Genomic DNA, 17,510 nt, shown 5'->3' on the forward strand with positions numbered 1-17,510 from the left:
TAAGAGATGCTGCAGATATTATAGCTCCAACTATTACATTTATTGTTAATCTTTCCTTGGAAAATGGTATATTTCCATCTGATATGAAGTTAGCTAAAATCAAATTCATTTCCTGGAGAGCCACAGCTCTGCACAGTTTAGCTCCAACTGACACCTGCTTGGAGGTTTCTAGTAATCCTAAAGACTTTAATTAGCTGGATCCGGTGTGTTTGATTAAGGTTACCCAGGCAAGTTCACGTTTAGTTTGAGCAAACTCTGAGTTTTCAGGCTCAAGAAGATGGGTTGGTTTTGAGCGGGTTTCATTACCATGGTAACTTACGCTGCACGGCTACCTTGCTCCGGAGTAGGTTTTTATTCTGGTTTAGAGATCGCAAACCAAAACTGGACCAATCAGCTGTGAGCAAAGTGACATATTCTGATGCAATGAAGCCACACACCCCCATTTCTCAGAGTCTGAAGAAGAGTGCTTAGGTGAGCCTGGGGCTTGTCAAACTCCCACTTCTGTCCCCAGATTTTACACCGGTGGCACCCAGGCCGGCCAGGTTGAGAGCACGTGAGCTAGGCACCTCTCTAAAGAGATCCTGGAGCTCAGCCTTCTTGGTTATAGAGAACGGTCAATTCCCAGAGTTGCAGTCATCCAAAAGTCTTATGTTTGCCGGAGTGAGGGTATGTGGGCTAGACATCCCACAAAAGAGTCCCTGGATCTCCACTTTCAAAGTTATAGAGAAGCATCAATTGCCAAAGTAGCAGTTGTCAATGAAGTCTCATGTTTGCCAGGGTAAGGGTATGTAGGCTAGACATATAGGCTCAAAAAGGTCCCTTGAGCTCAGCTATAATGGTTATATGGTGAACTATCCAAATGCTAGTTTACAGTGCACATGAAGTGTCCCCAGAATCACGTGTCTGTGAAGTTTCAGTTCAAACCCTTAGCTTGCTTTAACATGCTGTAAATGCCCCTTTTTGGCTGGAATCAAAAACATGATGTTTTTGTATGTGTCTGTTTAAATGCAAATGAGCAGCTGCTCCCCGTCCCCCATTTGAGAAGAGGGCTTTGCTTTTACAGCTTCTGCCTCAGTTACTACAAAAACAAACAAATCTGTTTTTGATTATCATCTAAATTGCACTCATGCCCATGTGATGCTGCACTTCTTCATCATGCAAAGTTTATTCTTTGCATGCAATTTAAAACCTTATGCGTTTAAGCTTAAGTTTAAGTCACGCCGCACATTTTGCTTGTGCACCAAAAGGCTGGAATACACCACACAACTTTTGCCCAGATTTGCCCAGTTGCTGAAAGTCAGAGCCAGTCTGCAGATTTTAGCTGACTGAAAATCACGTAGTGAAGGATGGATAGGAGAAGCCATGTGCCTTTATGATCATTCCCAGTGAAGTTTTGGAAATGCAGAAAAGAAAAGGATCAAGCACTGAACCTTGAGCCACCCTCATGATAGCTGATGTGATTCAGACACTCCTCATCTCCATGAGACCTTGATAGATCTGCTTGCCTGCCAGAGTAGCGTAGCTGTGATGCCCAAGTCAGAAAGGCTGAACAGAAGGATCTAGAGGTTTACAGTGTCAAAGACAGAAGACAGGTCTTGTAGAAAAAGGAGAGATGATTTAGATTTTGCTTATGCCAGCAAAAGAGTATCAGCTACGGTCAGCAGGGCAGTCTCTGTGGAGTGGATGGGAGGGAAACCAAGCAAGAATGTTGCTTGTGAGTGTTGCTGATATGGTTTTGGTAGTAAGAGATCTTGGCAACAATGAAGGCGAAAGAGAACAGGAGAGAATGATACTGGCTCATGTCAGCTTGTTCCCTCTCAGCTGCTCTGAGCTTGGTTTGATGGTCATGGAGAGTATCTGTGAGCCCGAGTCTGGAGGGTGTCGTATGTGCGTTTCCCAAAAGCATCATGACCTACGTTGATCTTAGAGAACACTGGTGGTGATGGTCTACCGATCAACTTGGGTTCACAATGCTTTTGGTAAATGTGGCTCTGGTTAGTTGAGAGGGATGTAGAAACTAGGGGTGTGCCCAAAACCAAATACCTTATTCGGAAAGGCACGGATAATGGCTTCAAAATGAATAATAGATAACAAATAATTTTGCAGAATAATATTCGGCTGAGGCTGCAGCACAGTCACTCCTCGTGTTTGCTGGATAACAGGTGAGCCAGAGGATCAACGCAATATAATACATAAACCTCTAAAGTCACTACGCAATAATGAGTGTGAGAAGTGAATGAATGTAAACTTTATGAATGAAATGAGCGCAAATCAGTCAACCGTATTGCTGTTGCCTCTTCGTGCATCTCTCAGAAATCAGAGCTTGGCAAGTGTAATATCAACTAAAATACTACATCATGTTCTAGGCTACTATTTGTGTATATTTAAATGTCAATGATTTAAACCTTTAAATTTAATAAAATTTAATACAAGTAATCAGTATAAGTTGCATGTACAATAAATAAATAAATAAATAGGTTATGTTCTATTACGATAGAATAAATGGGACGTTCTACCAGAAACGTACATTATCTGTCATTGATTTCTTACAGTGAATAAAAATTATTTCATCCGAAAAATTTCTAAAACTGACTGATGGTTGATTTCTGTGAGTTGTTCTGTAAAGGAATATGTCATTCATTAGGTTCTCAGATATTTTTTTCTTTATTAAAAACACTTTTGAAAATTACAAATCCCGTCTTTGTCCTTGTCCTCGGCCAAAGTAAACCTACAGCTTTCATAGTTTTGTTATGCTAACAACTGTTATTTAGAAAAAAATCTCCATCAATAACAAGTTGAAGTTGTTATCATTCACATCAATTGATTAAAAACATTAAATTAAACATAAATTCTAGAAATAAATGCTATTTTACAACTGTCCCCATGTTTTCGGTCAGTCCTGTCACGTTTACATAAAACTCAACATAAAATGTGTTTAATAAGCCTTTAAGGGTATGACTCAGAGGAAATGACATCATTTGACTGAGGTGAAGCTGACACTGATAAAGGATAAGTTCTGTATTTATTTATTTTTTATTTTAAGCTTGTTTTTGTATGTTTTTTTTTTGAGGAGGAGGAGGATGAGCTAAAGGGTCAGGCCCCGTCACAGTAAAACATCCCAGAAAATAATGAAAATGTTTTAAATCCAAAAGATGTCTAAAAAGGTTACTGAAATTCCTTGATTGCATGTTAACAGCTTTTATGCTAGTATGCTAGCAGGCTGAGTAATAGCAGTTTAAAGTGGCTGACCGTCAGGCCCCGTCACATCCCTCTGTGACAGAGCATGACGGTCCTGTGACACGGCCTGACAAATGAATATATTTTATACTTTATTGCATATAATATGTATTTAACACATGACATTGTAAAACGTTATTTGAATAAATAGACATTACACTGTAAATTTGAAGCTTTTTATGCTCATCGACAATTTTTACCTATAGATATATAGATATAACTGTCATCTATATTAGCTTTGAGTAATGATGACTGTAATTATTCCAGTTCATACAGGTGGCAGTTAGATGGCTCCAGTTAGTGCAGCTGAGAGACGAAGGCAGTGTCGTGAACGACTAAATGCAGACCCTGAGTAGTAATGATATTATCCTTGTAGGTTTAAGAGTGAAATGGGAAGAAAGTATTTTTTATATACTAGCTTTGTTGCATGGAATAAATTACTTGGGTGTATTCAAGAGATACAAGTTGATAGTATTTTTAGAAGGGAAGTTAAAAAATGGTTATTTTATCATTGATGTTTTGAAGTTTGTGCGGTGAGTTTCTGAACTTGATGTGGATTGCACTCCATTTATGATTTGTTCGTCCATTTTTTTAAATACCGAGGACCACAATGGAAATAAGCCAAAGGCTTTTTTGCGTATTCTATCCTCGACAGTTTTGAAATGTGTATGAATGAGTCTTTTTGGACTTTTTTTGTATTATGTTTTACATTTTGTCAAAAAAAAAAAAACAAAAGCATAACTTTTTCTGCATCAAAGAAATCCATAAAGTCAGTCCTGTCACACAGGAAATTATGATATAAAAATGTACTATTTGAGGAAATATTGATGAATGACTCTCTTTAACTGTGTAGATGAAGGTGGGAGTAAATATCCACTGCTATGTTTTTGTAAAAATCTCCTATGTAAAGGTAGTTTTTTTTTACAACTATATGAGTGCCTACCTTCTGTGATTTTTGTGTACTACAGTTGACCGAAAAGTTGCTTATATTTCTTATAGGAATTACAAAACCATGTTAAATGCAATCAGGGACATGTGACCAATAAGAAATCAAAGAAATTTATTAGGTAACCATTCTAACATATACAAATTTGTCTGTGACAGGGCCTGACATTTTTTTATTTTATGCAGTAAAAGTCATCATATTGCTCCGAAAAAAAAAATAAAAAAAATTTAAACGCACCTGACGTCGTAATTACAATTTAAATACAAATGCACTCGAGGTCGTTCATTTGTCACGTGACCAACGCAATAAAAGGAATCGGTCAAGCACGATCCATCTCTAGGGAGGCTCCAGACGGTTTGAAAACACCTACTAACACTGTCAATAACTGTACGATTACAATAAAATATAATCAGTTATCATTTTGTAATTATTTAATATGCAATAAAAAACGACCATTTAACAAGTTCTGTATAATCCTAATCTGTACATTTAACTTTGTTTCAGTTGTTTAATTTGACGTGAGTTTGTGTTATGGGGTGACTTTTATTTTGATATGGTTTGACATATCGTTGTTTCCGGCTGTTCCGTCATTCACACTTTCAAACATGGAGTCTATTTTCCACGAAAAAGTAAGGATCGCCTTTTAGCGAATTATATTTATGACTTATATTTATATTTCTTGCTTGTTCGTCACCCCTAAATGAGAGATTTGTCTGCGTGTCAGCGTATCTTTACACGAATGGGTTCAGTCGGGTTTATATGAAGGCTTTTGGACTTTCCTCGACTGTCAACTATTAGAAATGGACTGAAGATCTTTTATATGTTTGTTTGCTGTCAGTGTGTGTCACTTTCATTATTCTCATGTTCTGTTGTTGGTTGTGTTTCTATAAACATCACAGTAACTACGTTTACAAACATGTACCATGGTACTTTATTATACACCGTAGCACTGAATGAATGATAGTCACATGACTAATACAGTAGTCCAGACTAGTGCTCAGAATGTCATGATGATACTGGTTTACTACAGTAATGCTCGGTTATTATGGGATGTCCTGGTGCAGAGCGATCAGTGTGCTTCAGTGGTTTTACTGTAAGATCAAGAACTGAAATAACTATGGTTAGTACTGTAAAGAAGTGATATTGTTATGGAAGATTACTAGCAGCTGTTTCCTCCTCCACAGAGAGATTGTAACTGGAATCTCTGAAGAGATTTGGCAGAGTGTAAACAATTGGTCAATACTAGATTATGCCTCATTCAATTTAAGGTCTTATATAGATTACGCTTTTCAAAAAAGCAATTACAAAGGATTTTCCTCAGTGTCTCCCCTCTTTGTGATGAGTGCAAATCAGAGGAGGCTGACTTGGCTCATAGTTTTATTTTCTGTCATAAAATACAGGGAGGTTTTTAATGTAAACTTGGAACCAGACCTAGTGCTCATTATATTAGGACATTCTAATTATACATATTCACTGAGCAGTACTCAACAGAAATTCCTTGGGTGTTGTTTGATAACAGCCAAGAAGCTGTTAAAGGCCAGCCCTCCTGCTGCTAAACTCTGGCCTGAGGAACTGATATGAACGAACCAGATATCTCTTAAAAGACAACATTGGACAATTTCACAAAATTTGGGACTCTTTCTTCTGTTACCTCAAAAGGAGTTCTATTCCCAAACCTTAATGCAATGTATTGTAACTTAAAAGTTGTTTTTGAATGTCACTGTATTGTATATTAACAGGCCAGGGAAGGGGTGTTACAGTTAATGTTTGTTTATTATGTGCCTATAAGAAAGTTAATGTTGCAAGGTTATTTGATGACTGAATATAAACGTATTTTTGAAAAAGTGATATTGTTGCTGTGTCTCTGTGTGTCTTCCAGCAAGAAGGCTCTCTGTGTGCGCAGCACTGCTTGAACAACCTCCTGCAGGGAGAGTACTTCAGTCCGGTGGAGCTGTCGTCCATCGCGCAGCAGCTGGATGAGGAGGAGCGCATGCGCATGGCTGAAGGAGGCGTCCAGACGGAGGAGTACAGGACCTTTCTGCAGGTGCTCCACACACGGCTCAGTTCAAAGAACAAGTGTCACTGTTATACGTAATCACAGTCGTAATACGCTTGTGTTCTACCATCTTTAGCAACCGTCGGGAAACATGGATGACAGTGGCTTCTTCTCCATTCAGGTGAGTCACGTTTGATTCACAGTAAAGCAGTTTAGTGGAGCGATGCTTCGAGAATAGACCCCTTGTCCAAATACCCACACTTGCGGTCACTTGAGCACTACTTATATGACGTATTTCCTGTATTTGGCCTAAGTGTCCAAGTGAGGATGAAGACCACAAGTGTGTGTCGAACTTTTCATTACCTGATGGACACACTTATAGTGTTGTAAAAATCCAATAGCTTTGTTTTTATTTGAAATACTTAGCATTTTAAAATCAACTTCTAAATGTCTGTTCAGTGGTCCCTATAACATGACACAATTTAATTTGTGGTGCTTCTAATTAAGTGATGAAAAACAGTTGCAAATGTACAAAATAAATATCACCACTACTCAACTTTGCACAAATAAAATGTGCAACACTTTGTTTTTCTACCAAATGATAAGTAATAATAGGCCCTATCTAATTATTATATGAATATTTAACTTGCATTGGAAAGTTTTCTGTGAGATCTCGGCAAAAATCTCACCATTTATTCCAAAACATGATGCATGATGGGATACACTAAGCCTCGAATAGCGCTTCGGAGTGGATTTTGTGTGTGTTAAGGGCATTGCGCTTTGGTGTTTTAAAGACCTGGGACAGTCTTGCACACACGCTCTCAAGTGGCCAAGACCGCAAGTGTGGGTATTTGGACAAGGCAACCATGTGGACATGGGAGAGCACTAAAGCTGCAATCCGTTTTAATTCATGTTCCTGGTCTTTTTGTGCATGATTTTCCAAAGAATGAGAACATGTCTGTCTTTCATCTTACTGTAAAGACTCGCTCTACCTCTGAGACAGCTTCCTTTTCATAATTTCCCCATCTGATCGTCTGAGTCTGCCATCACAAGAGTTGCGCTCAATTTCATGTTGACTCTCTTCTGCACAGCTCTGGCAGTGTTGTGATGGAGTGAACACATGCGCTGTGTTCTGATGGTGTTTTGAGCAGATGTGTTGTGTTTTGATGGTGTTTTGAGCGGATGTGTTGTGTTTTGATGGTGTTTTTTGATGGTGTTTTGAGCGGATGTGTTGTGTTTTGATGGTGTTTTGAGCGGATATGTTGTTTTGATGGTGTTTTTTGATGGTGTTTTGAGTGGATGAGTTGTTTTGATGGTGTTTTTTGATGGTGTTTTGAGCGTATGTGTTGTGTTTTGATGGTGTTTTTTGATGGTGTTTTGAGTGGATGTGTTGTGTTTTGATGGTGTTTTCAGCGGATGAGTTGTGTTTTGATGGTGTTTTGATGGTGTTTTGGCGGATGTGTTGTGTTTTGATGGTGTTTTGAGCGGATGTGTTGTGTTTTGATGGTGTTTTGACGGATGTGTTGTGTTTTGATGGTGTTTTGAGCGGATGAGTTGTGTTTTGATGGTGTTTTGAGCAGATGTGATGTGTTTTGATGGTGTTTTTTGATGGTGTTTTGAGCGGATGAGTTGTGTTTTGATGGTGTTTTGAGCGGATGTGTTGTGTTTTGATGGTGTTTTTTGATGGTGTTTTGAGTGGATGTGTTGTGTTTTGATGGTGTTTTGAGCGGATGAGTTGTGTTTTGATGGTGTTTTTGATGGTGTTTTGAGCGGATGTGTTGTGTTTTGATGGTGTTTTGAGCGGATGTGTTGTGTTTTTTGATGGTGTTTTGAGCGGATGCGTTGTGTTTTTTGATGGTGTTTTGAGCGGATGTGTTGTGTTTTGATGGTGTTTTGAGCGGATGTGTTGTGTTTTGATGGTGTTTTTTGATGGTGTTTTGAGCGGATGTGTTGTGTTTTTTGATGGTGTTTTGAGCGGATGAGTTGTGTTTTGATGGTGTTTTGAGCGGATGTGTTGTGTTTTTTGATGGTGTTTTGAGCGGATGTGTTGTGTTTTTTGATGGTGTTTTGAGCGGATGTGTTGTGCTTTTTGATGGTGTTTTGAGCGGATGAGTTGTGTTTTGATGGTGATTTTTGATGGTGTTTTGAGCGGATGAGTTGTGTTTTGATGGTGTTTTGAGCAGATGTGTTGTGTTTTGATGGTGTTTTTTGATGGTGTTTTGAGCGGATGTGTTGTGTTTTAATGGTGTTTTGATGGTGTTTTTTGATGATGTTTTGAGTGGATGTGTTGTGTTTTGATGGTGTTTTTTGATGGTGTTTTGTGCGGATGTGTTTTGATGGTGTTTTTTGATGGTGTTTTGAGTGGATGTGTTGTGTTTTGATGGTGTTTTCTGATGGTGTTTTGAGCGGATGTGTTGTGTTTTGATGTTGTTTTGAGCAAATGTGTTGTGCTTTGATGGTGTTTTTTGATGGTGTTTTGAGCGGATGCGCTGTGTTTTGATGGTGTTTTGAGCAGATGTGTTGTGTTTTGAGCGGATGCACTGTGTTTTGATGGTGTTTTGAGCAGATGTGCTGTGTTTTGAGCGGATGTGCTGTGTTTTGATGGTATTTTGAGCGGATGCGCTGTGTTTTGATGGTGTTTTGGCGGATGCACTGTTTTGAGCAGATGTGATGTGTTTTTGATGTGTTTTGATGGTGTTTTGCGGATGTGTTGTGTTTTGATGGTGTTTTGACGGATGTGTTGTGTTTTGATGGTGTTTTGAGTGGATTTGCTGTTTTTTGATGGTGTTTTGAGTGGATGTGCTGTGTTTTGATGGTGTGTTTTGATGGTGTTTTGAGTGGATGCACTGTTTTGAGCAGATGTGCTGTGTTTTGAGCGGATGTGCTGTGTTTTGATGGTGTGTTTTGATGGTGTTTTGAGTGGATGCACTGTTTTGAGCAGATGTGCTGTGTTTTGAGCGGATGTGCTGTGTTTTGATGGTGTTTTGAGTGGATGTGCTGTGTTTTGATGGTGTGTTTTGATGGTGTTTTGAGCGGATGCGTTGTGTTTTGATGGTGTTTTGAGCGGATGCGCTGTATTTTGATGGTGTTTTGAGTGGATGCGCTGTGTTTTGATGGTGTGTTTTGATGGTGTTTTGAGTGGATGCGCTGTGTTTTGATGGTGTGTTTTGGTGGTGTTTTGAGTGGATGTGTTGTGTTTGGACGGTGTGTTTTGATGGTGTTTTGAGCGGATGCGTTGTGTTTTGATGGTGTTTTGAGCAGATGCGCTGTGTTTTGATGGTGTTTTGAGTGGATGCGTTGTGTTTTGATGGTGTTTTGAGCGGATGCGCTGTGTTTTGATGGTGTGTTTTGATGGTGTTTTGGCGGATGCGTTGTGTTTTGATGGTGTTTTGAGCGGATGCGCTGTGTTTTGATGGTGTTTTGAGTGGATGCTATGTTTTGATGGTGTGTTTTGGTGGTGTTTTGAGTGGATGTGTTGTGTTTGGATGGTGTGTTTTGATGGTGTTTTGAGCGGATGCGTTGTGTTTTGATGGTGTTTTGAGTGGATGCGCTGTGTTTTGATGGTGTTTTGAGTGGATGCGCTGTGTTTTGATGGTGTTTTGAGTGGATGTGTTGTGTTTGGATGGTGTGTTTTGGTGGTGTTTTGGTGGTGTTTTGAGCAGATGTGCTGTGTTTTGGCGGATCGTTGTGTTTTGATGGTGTTTTGAGTGGATCGCTGTGTTTTGATGATGTGTTTTGATGGTGTTTTGAGTGGATGCGCTGTGTTTTGATGGTGTGTTTTGAGTGGATGTGTTGTGTTTGGATGGTGTGTTTTGATGGTGTTTTGAGCGGATCGCTGTGTTTTGATGGTGTTTTGAGTGGATGCGCTGTGTTTTGATGGTGTGTTTTGATGGTGTTTTGAGTGGATGCGCTGTGTTTTGATGGTGTGTTTTGGTGGTGTTTTGGTGGTGTTTTGAGTGGATGTGTTGTGTTTGGATTGTGTTTTGAGCGGATGCACTGTTTTGAGCAGATGTGCTGTGTTTTGAGTGGATGCGCTGTGTTTTGATGGTGTGTTTTGAGCGGATGTGTTGTGTTTGGATTGTGTTTTGGCGGATGCACTGTTTTGAGCAGATGTGCTGTGTTTTGGCGGATGTGTTGTGTTTTGATGGTGTTTTGAGTGGATGTGTTGTGTTTTGATGGTGTTTTGAGTGGATGTGTTGTGTTTTGATGGTGTTTTGAGCAGATGCGCTGTGTTTTGATGGTGTTTTGAGTGGATGCGCTGTGTTTTGATGGTGTGTTTTGGTGGTGTTTTGAGTGGATGCACTGTGTTTTGATGGTGTGTTTTGGTGGTGTTTTGAGTGGATGTGTTGTGTTTTGATGGTGTTTTGAGTGGATGTGTTGTGTTTTGATGGTGTTTTGAGCGGATGTGCTGTGTTTTGATGGTGTTTTGAGTGGATGCGCTGTGTTTTGATGGTGTGTTTTGGTGGTGTTTTGAGTGGATGCACTGTGTTTTGATGGTGTGTTTTGGTGGTGTTTTGAGTGGATGCACTGTTTTGAGCAGATGTGCTGTGTTTTGAGCGGATGTGCTGTGTTTTGATGGTGTTTTGAGCGGATGTGTTGTGTTTTGATGGTGTTTTGAGTGGATGTGCTGTGTTTTGATGGTGTGTTTTGAGCGGATGCGCTGTGTTTTGATGGTGTTTTGAGCGGATGCGCTGTGTTTTGATGGTGTGTTTTGAGCGGATGCGCTGTGTTTTGATGGTGTTTTGAGCGGATGCGCTGTGTTTTGATGGTGTGTTTTGGTGGTGTTTTGAGTGGATGTGGTGTGTTTTGGTGGTGTTTTGGTGGATGCCTACCTGATGTTGTAGATTAATGCGGTGCGGTTCGACTCGGACTATGTCAAACGGTTCTGGTCTGGTACAGAAATAAATTAGAGCTGCTGTCGGGTAACGGGTCGGTGTTCTGTTAAGTTCTGCTGGTGCACGTTTACCAAACAGGACCCGTGCAGGACTCTGCTTTAAACCGCTTTGCGTCTCTCCGTCAGAGATGCGCCATTTACATGTATTTCCCTAAACCGCCACACAGCTCATATATTTTTCAGCCAAGGGGTGAGAGCGTAATGATTCTGGCGATCATTTATTTTTGTTAATTATTATTTTATTTCAGTTAGTTAATTAATAACTGTTGTTAGTTTCGTTTCGTTTTCGTTTATCAAATATTTTGACATTTTTATTTTATTTCAGTTTATGAAATAGTTTTTTCATCAATCGTTTTTGTCTTAGTTTTATTTTTCGTTTACGAAAATAACCTTGCTCCTCATTTAGCGATAAACTCCTCAATTTCAAGTCCACCTTCAACAACTATATGTCAACAACTGGACTTTATCGTTATTATCGCGGGAAGATAAATGTTTATCGTGGGGAGAATTTTTAACGGTATAAACGATTTTAAACGATAAGATATCGCCCATCCCTAGTGGATGTGTTGTGTTTTGATGGTGTTTTGAGCGGATGTGCTGTGTTTTGATGGTGTTTTTTGATGGTGTCTTGAGCGGATGTGTTGTGTTTTGCGCTGTGTTTTGATGGTGTTTTTTGATGGTTTTGAAGCGGATACGCTGTGTTTTGATGGTGTCTTGAGCGGATGTGTTGTGTTTTGATGGTGTTTTTTTGATGGTGTTTTGAGTGGATGTGTTGTGTTTTGATGGTGTTTTGAGCGGATGTGCTGTGTTTTGATGGTGTTTTGAGTGGATGCACTGTTTTGAGCAGATGTGCTGTGTTTTGAGTGGATGTGCTGTGTTTTGATGGTGTGTTTTGATGGTGTTTTGAGCGGATGCGTTGTGTTTTGATGGTGTTTTGAGCGGATGCGCTGTGTTTTGGTGGTGTTTTGAGTGGATGTGCTGTGTTTTGATGGTGTTTTGAGCGGATGCGCTGTGTTTTGGTGGTGTTTTGAGTGGATGTGCTGTGTTTTGATGGTGTTTTGAGCGGATGTGTTGTGTTTGGATGGTGTTTTGAGTGGATGTGTTGTGTTTTGATGGTGTTTTGGCGGATGTGCTGTGTTTTGATGGTGTTTTGATGGTTTTTGGAGCGGATACGCTGTGTTTTGATGGTGTTTTGAGTGGATGTGCTGTGTTTTGATGGTGTTTTTTGATGGTGTCTTGAGCGGATGTGTTGTGTTTTGCGCTGTGCTTTGATGGTGTTTTTTGATGAGTTTTGGAGCGGATACGCTGTGTTTTGATGGTGTCTTGAGCGGATGTTCTGTGTTTTGATGGTGTTTTGAGTGGATGCACTGTTTTGAGCAGATGTGCTGTGTTTTGAGCGGATGTGCTGTGTTTTGATGGTGTGTTTTGATGGTGTTTTGGCGGATCGTTGTGTTTTGATGGTGTTTTGGCGGATGCGCTGTGTTTTGGTGGTGTTTTGAGTGGATGTGCTGTGTTTTGATGGTGTTTTGAGCGGATGCGCTGTGTTTTGGTGGTGTTTTGAGTGGATGTGCTGTGTTTTGATGGTGTTTTGAGCGGATGTCTTGTGTTTGGATGGTGTTTTGAGCGGATGTGTTGTGTTTGGATGGTGTTTTGAGCGGATGTGTTGTGTTTGGATGGTGTTTTGAGCGTATGTGTTGTGTTTTGATGGTGTTTTTTGATGGTGTTTTGAGTGGATGTGTTGTGTTTTGATGGTGTTTTCAGCGGATGAGTTGTGTTTTGATGGTGTTTTTGATGGTGTTTTGAGCGGATGTGTTGTGTTTTGATGGTGTTTTGAGCGGATGTGTTGTGTTTTGATGGTGTTTTGAGCGGATGTGTTGTGTTTTGATGGTGTTTTGAGCGGATGTGTTGTGTTTTGATGGTGTTTTGAGCAGATGTGTTGTGTTTTGATGGTGTTTTTTGATGGTGTTTTGAGCGGATGAGTTGTGTTTTGATGGTGTTTTGAGCGGATGTGTTGTGTTTTGATGGTGTTTTTTGATGGTGTTTTGAGCGTATGTGTTGTCTTTTGATGGTGTTTTTTGATGGTGTTTTGAGTGGATGTGTTGTGTTTTGATGGTGTTTTCAGCGGATGAGTTGTGTTTTGATGGTGTTTTGATGGTGTGTTTTGAGCGGATGTGTTGTGTTTTGATGGTGTTTTGGCGGATGTGTTGTGTTTTGATGGTGTTTTGGCGGATCGTTGTGTTTTGATGGTGTTTTGAGCGGATGTGTTGTGTTTTGATTGTGTTTTGGCGGATGTGTTGTGTTTTGATGGTGTTTTGATGGTGTTTTGGCGGATGTGTTGTGTTTTGATGGTGTTTTGGCGGATGAGTTGTGTTTTGATGGTGTTTTGGCGGATGTGTTGTGTTTTGATGGTGTTTTGGCGGATGTGTTGTGTTTTGATGGTGTTTTGGCGGATGTGTTGTGCTTTTTGATGGTGTTTTGAGCGGATGAGTTGTGTTTTGATGGTGATTTTTGATGGTGTTTTGAGCGGATGAGTTGTGTTTTGATGGTGTTTTGAGCAGATGTGTTGTGTTTTGATGGTGTTTTGATGGTGTTTTGGCGGATGTGTTGTGTTTTAATGGTGTTTTGATGGTGTTTTTTGATGGTGTTTTGAGTGGATGTGTTGTGTTTTGATGGTGTTTTTTGATGGTGTTTTGTGCGGATGTGTTTTGATGGTGTTTTGATGGTGTTTTGAGTGGATGTGTTGTGTTTTGATGGTGTTTTCTGATGGTGTTTTGAGCGGATGTGTTGTGTTTTGATGTTGTTTTGAGCAAATGTGTTGTGCTTTGATGGTGTTTTTTGATGGTGTTTTGAGCGGATGCGCTGTGTTTTGATGGTGTTTTGAGCAGATGTGTTGTGTTTTGATGGTTTTGAGCGGATGCACTGTGTTTTGATGGTGTTTTGAGCAGATGTGCTGTGTTTTGATGGTTTTGAGCGGATGTGCTGTGTTTTGATGGTGTTTTGAGCAGATGTGCTGTGTTTTGAGCGGATGTGCTGTGTTTTGATGGTATTTTGAGCGGATGCGCTGTGTTTTGATGGTGTTTTGAGCGGATGCACTGTTTTGAGCAGATGTGCTGTGCTGTGTTTTGATGGTGTTTTGAGCGGATGTGTTGTGTTTTGATGGTGTTTTGAGCGGATGTGTTGTGTTTTGATGGTGTTTTGAGTGGATTTGCTGTTTTTTGATGGTGTTTTGAGTGGATGTGCTGTGTTTTGATGGTGTGTTTTGATGGTGTTTTGAGTGGATGCACTGTTTTGAGCAGATGTGCTGTGTTTTGAGCGGATGTGCTGTGTTTTGATGGTGTTTTGAGTGGATGTGCTGTGTTTTGATGGTGTGTTTTGATGGTGTTTTGAGCGGATGCGTTGTGTTTTGATGGTGTTTTGAGCGGATGCGCTGTATTTTGATGGTGTTTTGAGTGGATGCGCTGTGTTTTGATGGTGTGTTTTGATGGTGTTTTGAGTGGATGCGCTGTGTTTGGACGGTGTGTTTTGATGGTGTTTTGAGCGGATCGTTGTGTTTTGATGGTGTTTTGAGCAGATCGCTGTGTTTTGATGGTGTTTTGAGTGGATCGCTGTGTTTTGATGTGTTTTGATGGTGTTTTGGCGGATGCGCTGTGTTTTGATGGTGTGTTTTGATGGTGTTTTGGCGGATGCGTTGTGTTTTGATGGTGTTTTGGCGGATGCGCTGTGTTTTGATGGTGTTTTGAGTGGATGCGCTATGTTTTGATGGTGTGTTTTGGTGGTGTTTTGAGTGGATGTGTTGTGTTTGGATGGTGTGTTTTGATGGTGTTTTGAGCGGATGCGTTGTGTTTTGATGGTGTTTTGAGTGGATGCGCTGTGTTTTGATGGTGTGTTTTGATGGTGTTTTGAGTGGATGCGCTGTGTTTTGATGGTGTTTTGAGTGGATGTGTTGTGTTTGGATGGTGTGTTTTGTTGGTGTTTTGAGCAGATGTGCTGTGTTTTGAGCGGATGCGTTGTGTTTTGATGGTGTTTTGAGTGGATGCGCTGTGTTTTGATGATGTGTTTTGATGGTGTTTTGAGTGGATGCGCTGTGTTTTGATGGTGTGTTTTGAGTGGATGTGTTGTGTTTGGATGGTGTGTTTTGATGGTGTTTTGAGCGGATGCGCTGTGTTTTGATGGTGTTTTGAGTGGATGCGCTGTGTTTTGATGGTGTGTTTTGATGGTGTTTTGAGTGGATGCGCTGTGTTTTGATGGTGTGTTTTGGTGGTGTTTTGAGTGGATGTGTTGTGTTTGGATTGTGTTTTGAGCGGATGCACTGTTTTGAGCAGATGTGCTGTGTTTTGAGTGGATGCGCTGTGTTTTGATGGTGTGTTTTGAGCGGATGTGTTGTGTTTGGATTGTGTTTTGAGCGGATGCACTGTTTTGAGCAGATGTGCTGTGTTTTGAGCGGATGTGTTGTGTTTTGATGGTGTTTTGAGTGGATGTGTTGTGTTTTGATGGTGTTTTGAGTGGATGTGTTGTGTTTTGATGGTGTTTTGAGCAGATGCGCTGTGTTTTGATGGTGTTTTGAGTGGATGCGCTGTGTTTTGATGGTGTGTTTTGGTGGTGTTTTGAGTGGATGCACTGTGTTTTGATGGTGTGTTTTGGTGGTGTTTTGAGTGGATGTGTTGTGTTTTGATGGTGTTTTGAGCGGATGTGCTGTGTTTTGATGGTGTTTTGAGTGGATGCGCTGTGTTTTGATGGTGTGTTTTGGTGGTGTTTTGAGTGGATGCACTGTGTTTTGATGGTGTGTTTTGGTGGTGTTTTGAGTGGATGCACTGTTTTGAGCAGATGTGCTGTGTTTTGAGCGGATGTGCTGTGTTTTGATGGTGTTTTGAGCGGATGCGTTGTGTTTTGATGGTGTTTTGAGTGGATCGCTGTGTTTTGATGATGTGTTTTGATGGTGTTTTGAGTGGATGCGCTGTGTTTTGATGGTGTGTTTTGAGTGGATGTGTTGTGTTTGGATGGTGTGTTTTGATGGTGTTTTGAGCGGATGCGCTGTGTTTTGATGGTGTTTTGAGTGGATGCGCTGTGTTTTGATGGTGTGTTTTGATGGTGTTTTGAGTGGATGCGCTGTGTTTTGATGGTGTGTTTTGGTGGTGTTTTGAGTGGATGTGTTGTGTTTGGATTGTGTTTTGAGCGGATGCACTGTTTTGAGCAGATGTGCTGTGTTTTGAGTGGATGCGCTGTGTTTTGATGGTGTGTTTTGGCGGATGTGTTGTGTTTGGATTGTGTTTTGGCGGATGCACTGTTTTGAGCAGATGTGCTGTGTTTTGGCGGATGTGTTGTGTTTTGATGGTGTTTTGAGTGGATGTGTTGTGTTTTGATGGTGTTTTGAGTGGATGTGTTGTGTTTTGATGGTGTTTTGAGCAGATCGCTGTGTTTTGATGGTGTTTTGAGTGGATGCGCTGTGTTTTGATGGTGTTTTGGTGGTGTTTTGAGTGGATGCACTGTGTTTTGATGGTGTGTTTTGGTGGTGTTTTGAGTGGATGTGTTGTGTTTTGATGGTGTTTTGAGCGGATGTGCTGTGTTTTGATGGTGTTTTGAGTGGATGCGCTGTGTTTTGATGGTGTGTTTTGGTGGTGTTTTGAGTGGATGCACTGTGTTTTGATGGTGTGTTTTGGTGGTGTTTTGAGTGGATGCACTGTTTTGAGCAGATGTGCTGTGTTTTGAGCGGATGTGCTGTGTTTTGATGGTGTTTTGAGCGGATGTGTTGTGTTTTGATGGTGTTTTGAGTGGATGCACTGTTTTGAGCAGATGTGCTGTGTTTTGAGCGGATGTGCTGTGTTTTGATGGTGTTTTGAGCGGATGTGTTGTGTTTTGATGGTGTTTTGAGTGGATGTGCTGTGTTTTGATGGTGTGTTTTGAGCGGATGCGCTGTGTTTTGATGGTGTTTTGAGCGGATGCGCTGTGTTTTGATGGTGTGTTTTGAGCGGATGCGCTGTGTTTTGATGGTGTTTTGAGCGGATGCGCTGTGTTTTGATGGTGTGTTTTGGTGGTGTTTTGAGTGGATGTGGTGTGTTTTGGTGGTGTTTTGAGTGGATGCCTACCTGATGTTGTAGATTAATGCGGGTGCGGTTCGACTCGGACTATGTCAAACGGTTCTGGTCTGGTACAGAAATAAATTAGAGCTGCTGTCGGGTAACGGGTCGGTGTTCTGTTAAGTTCTGCTGGTGCACGTTTACCAAACAGGACCCGTGCAGGACTCTGCTTTAAACCGCTTTGCGTCTCTCCGTCAGAGATCGCCATTTACATGTATTTCCTAAACCGCCACACAGCTCATATATTTTTCAGCCAAGGGGTGAGCGTAATGATTCTGGCGATCATTTATTTTTGTTAATTATTATTTTATTTCAGTTAGTTAATTAATAACTGTTGTTAGTTTCGTTTCGTTTTCGTTTATC

General features: G+C 40.7%; 1 protein-coding gene across 4 annotated transcripts in view; it reads left to right on the forward strand.

Annotated features, from left to right (window-relative positions):
- The first annotated feature begins 4,480 nt into the window (after window positions 1-4,480).
- The window catches only part of atxn3 (ataxin 3), a 31,767-nt gene continuing 18,737 nt past the window's right edge, over window positions 4,481-17,510 (forward strand). For 2 of the 4 annotated variants that reach the window (XM_058748359.1, XM_058748360.1), the window contains exons 1-4: window positions 4,552-4,570; window positions 4,688-4,812; window positions 6,063-6,227; window positions 6,316-6,360. In XM_058748359.1, the coding sequence (XP_058604342.1) occupies window positions 4,789-4,812; window positions 6,063-6,227; window positions 6,316-6,360 (234 nt within the window). In that variant the 5' untranslated portion in view covers window positions 4,552-4,570; window positions 4,688-4,788. Of the gene's footprint in view, window positions 4,571-4,687; window positions 4,813-6,062; window positions 6,228-6,315; window positions 6,361-17,510 lie in introns of all 4 variants that reach the window. The other 2 variants (XR_009266620.1, XM_058748361.1) reach the window with 2 other exon arrangements.

The sequence above is a fragment of the Onychostoma macrolepis genome, chromosome 17 (assembly GCF_012432095.1).
Source record: "Onychostoma macrolepis isolate SWU-2019 chromosome 17, ASM1243209v1, whole genome shotgun sequence".
Classification (NCBI taxonomy): Eukaryota; Metazoa; Chordata; class Actinopteri; order Cypriniformes; family Cyprinidae; genus Onychostoma; species Onychostoma macrolepis.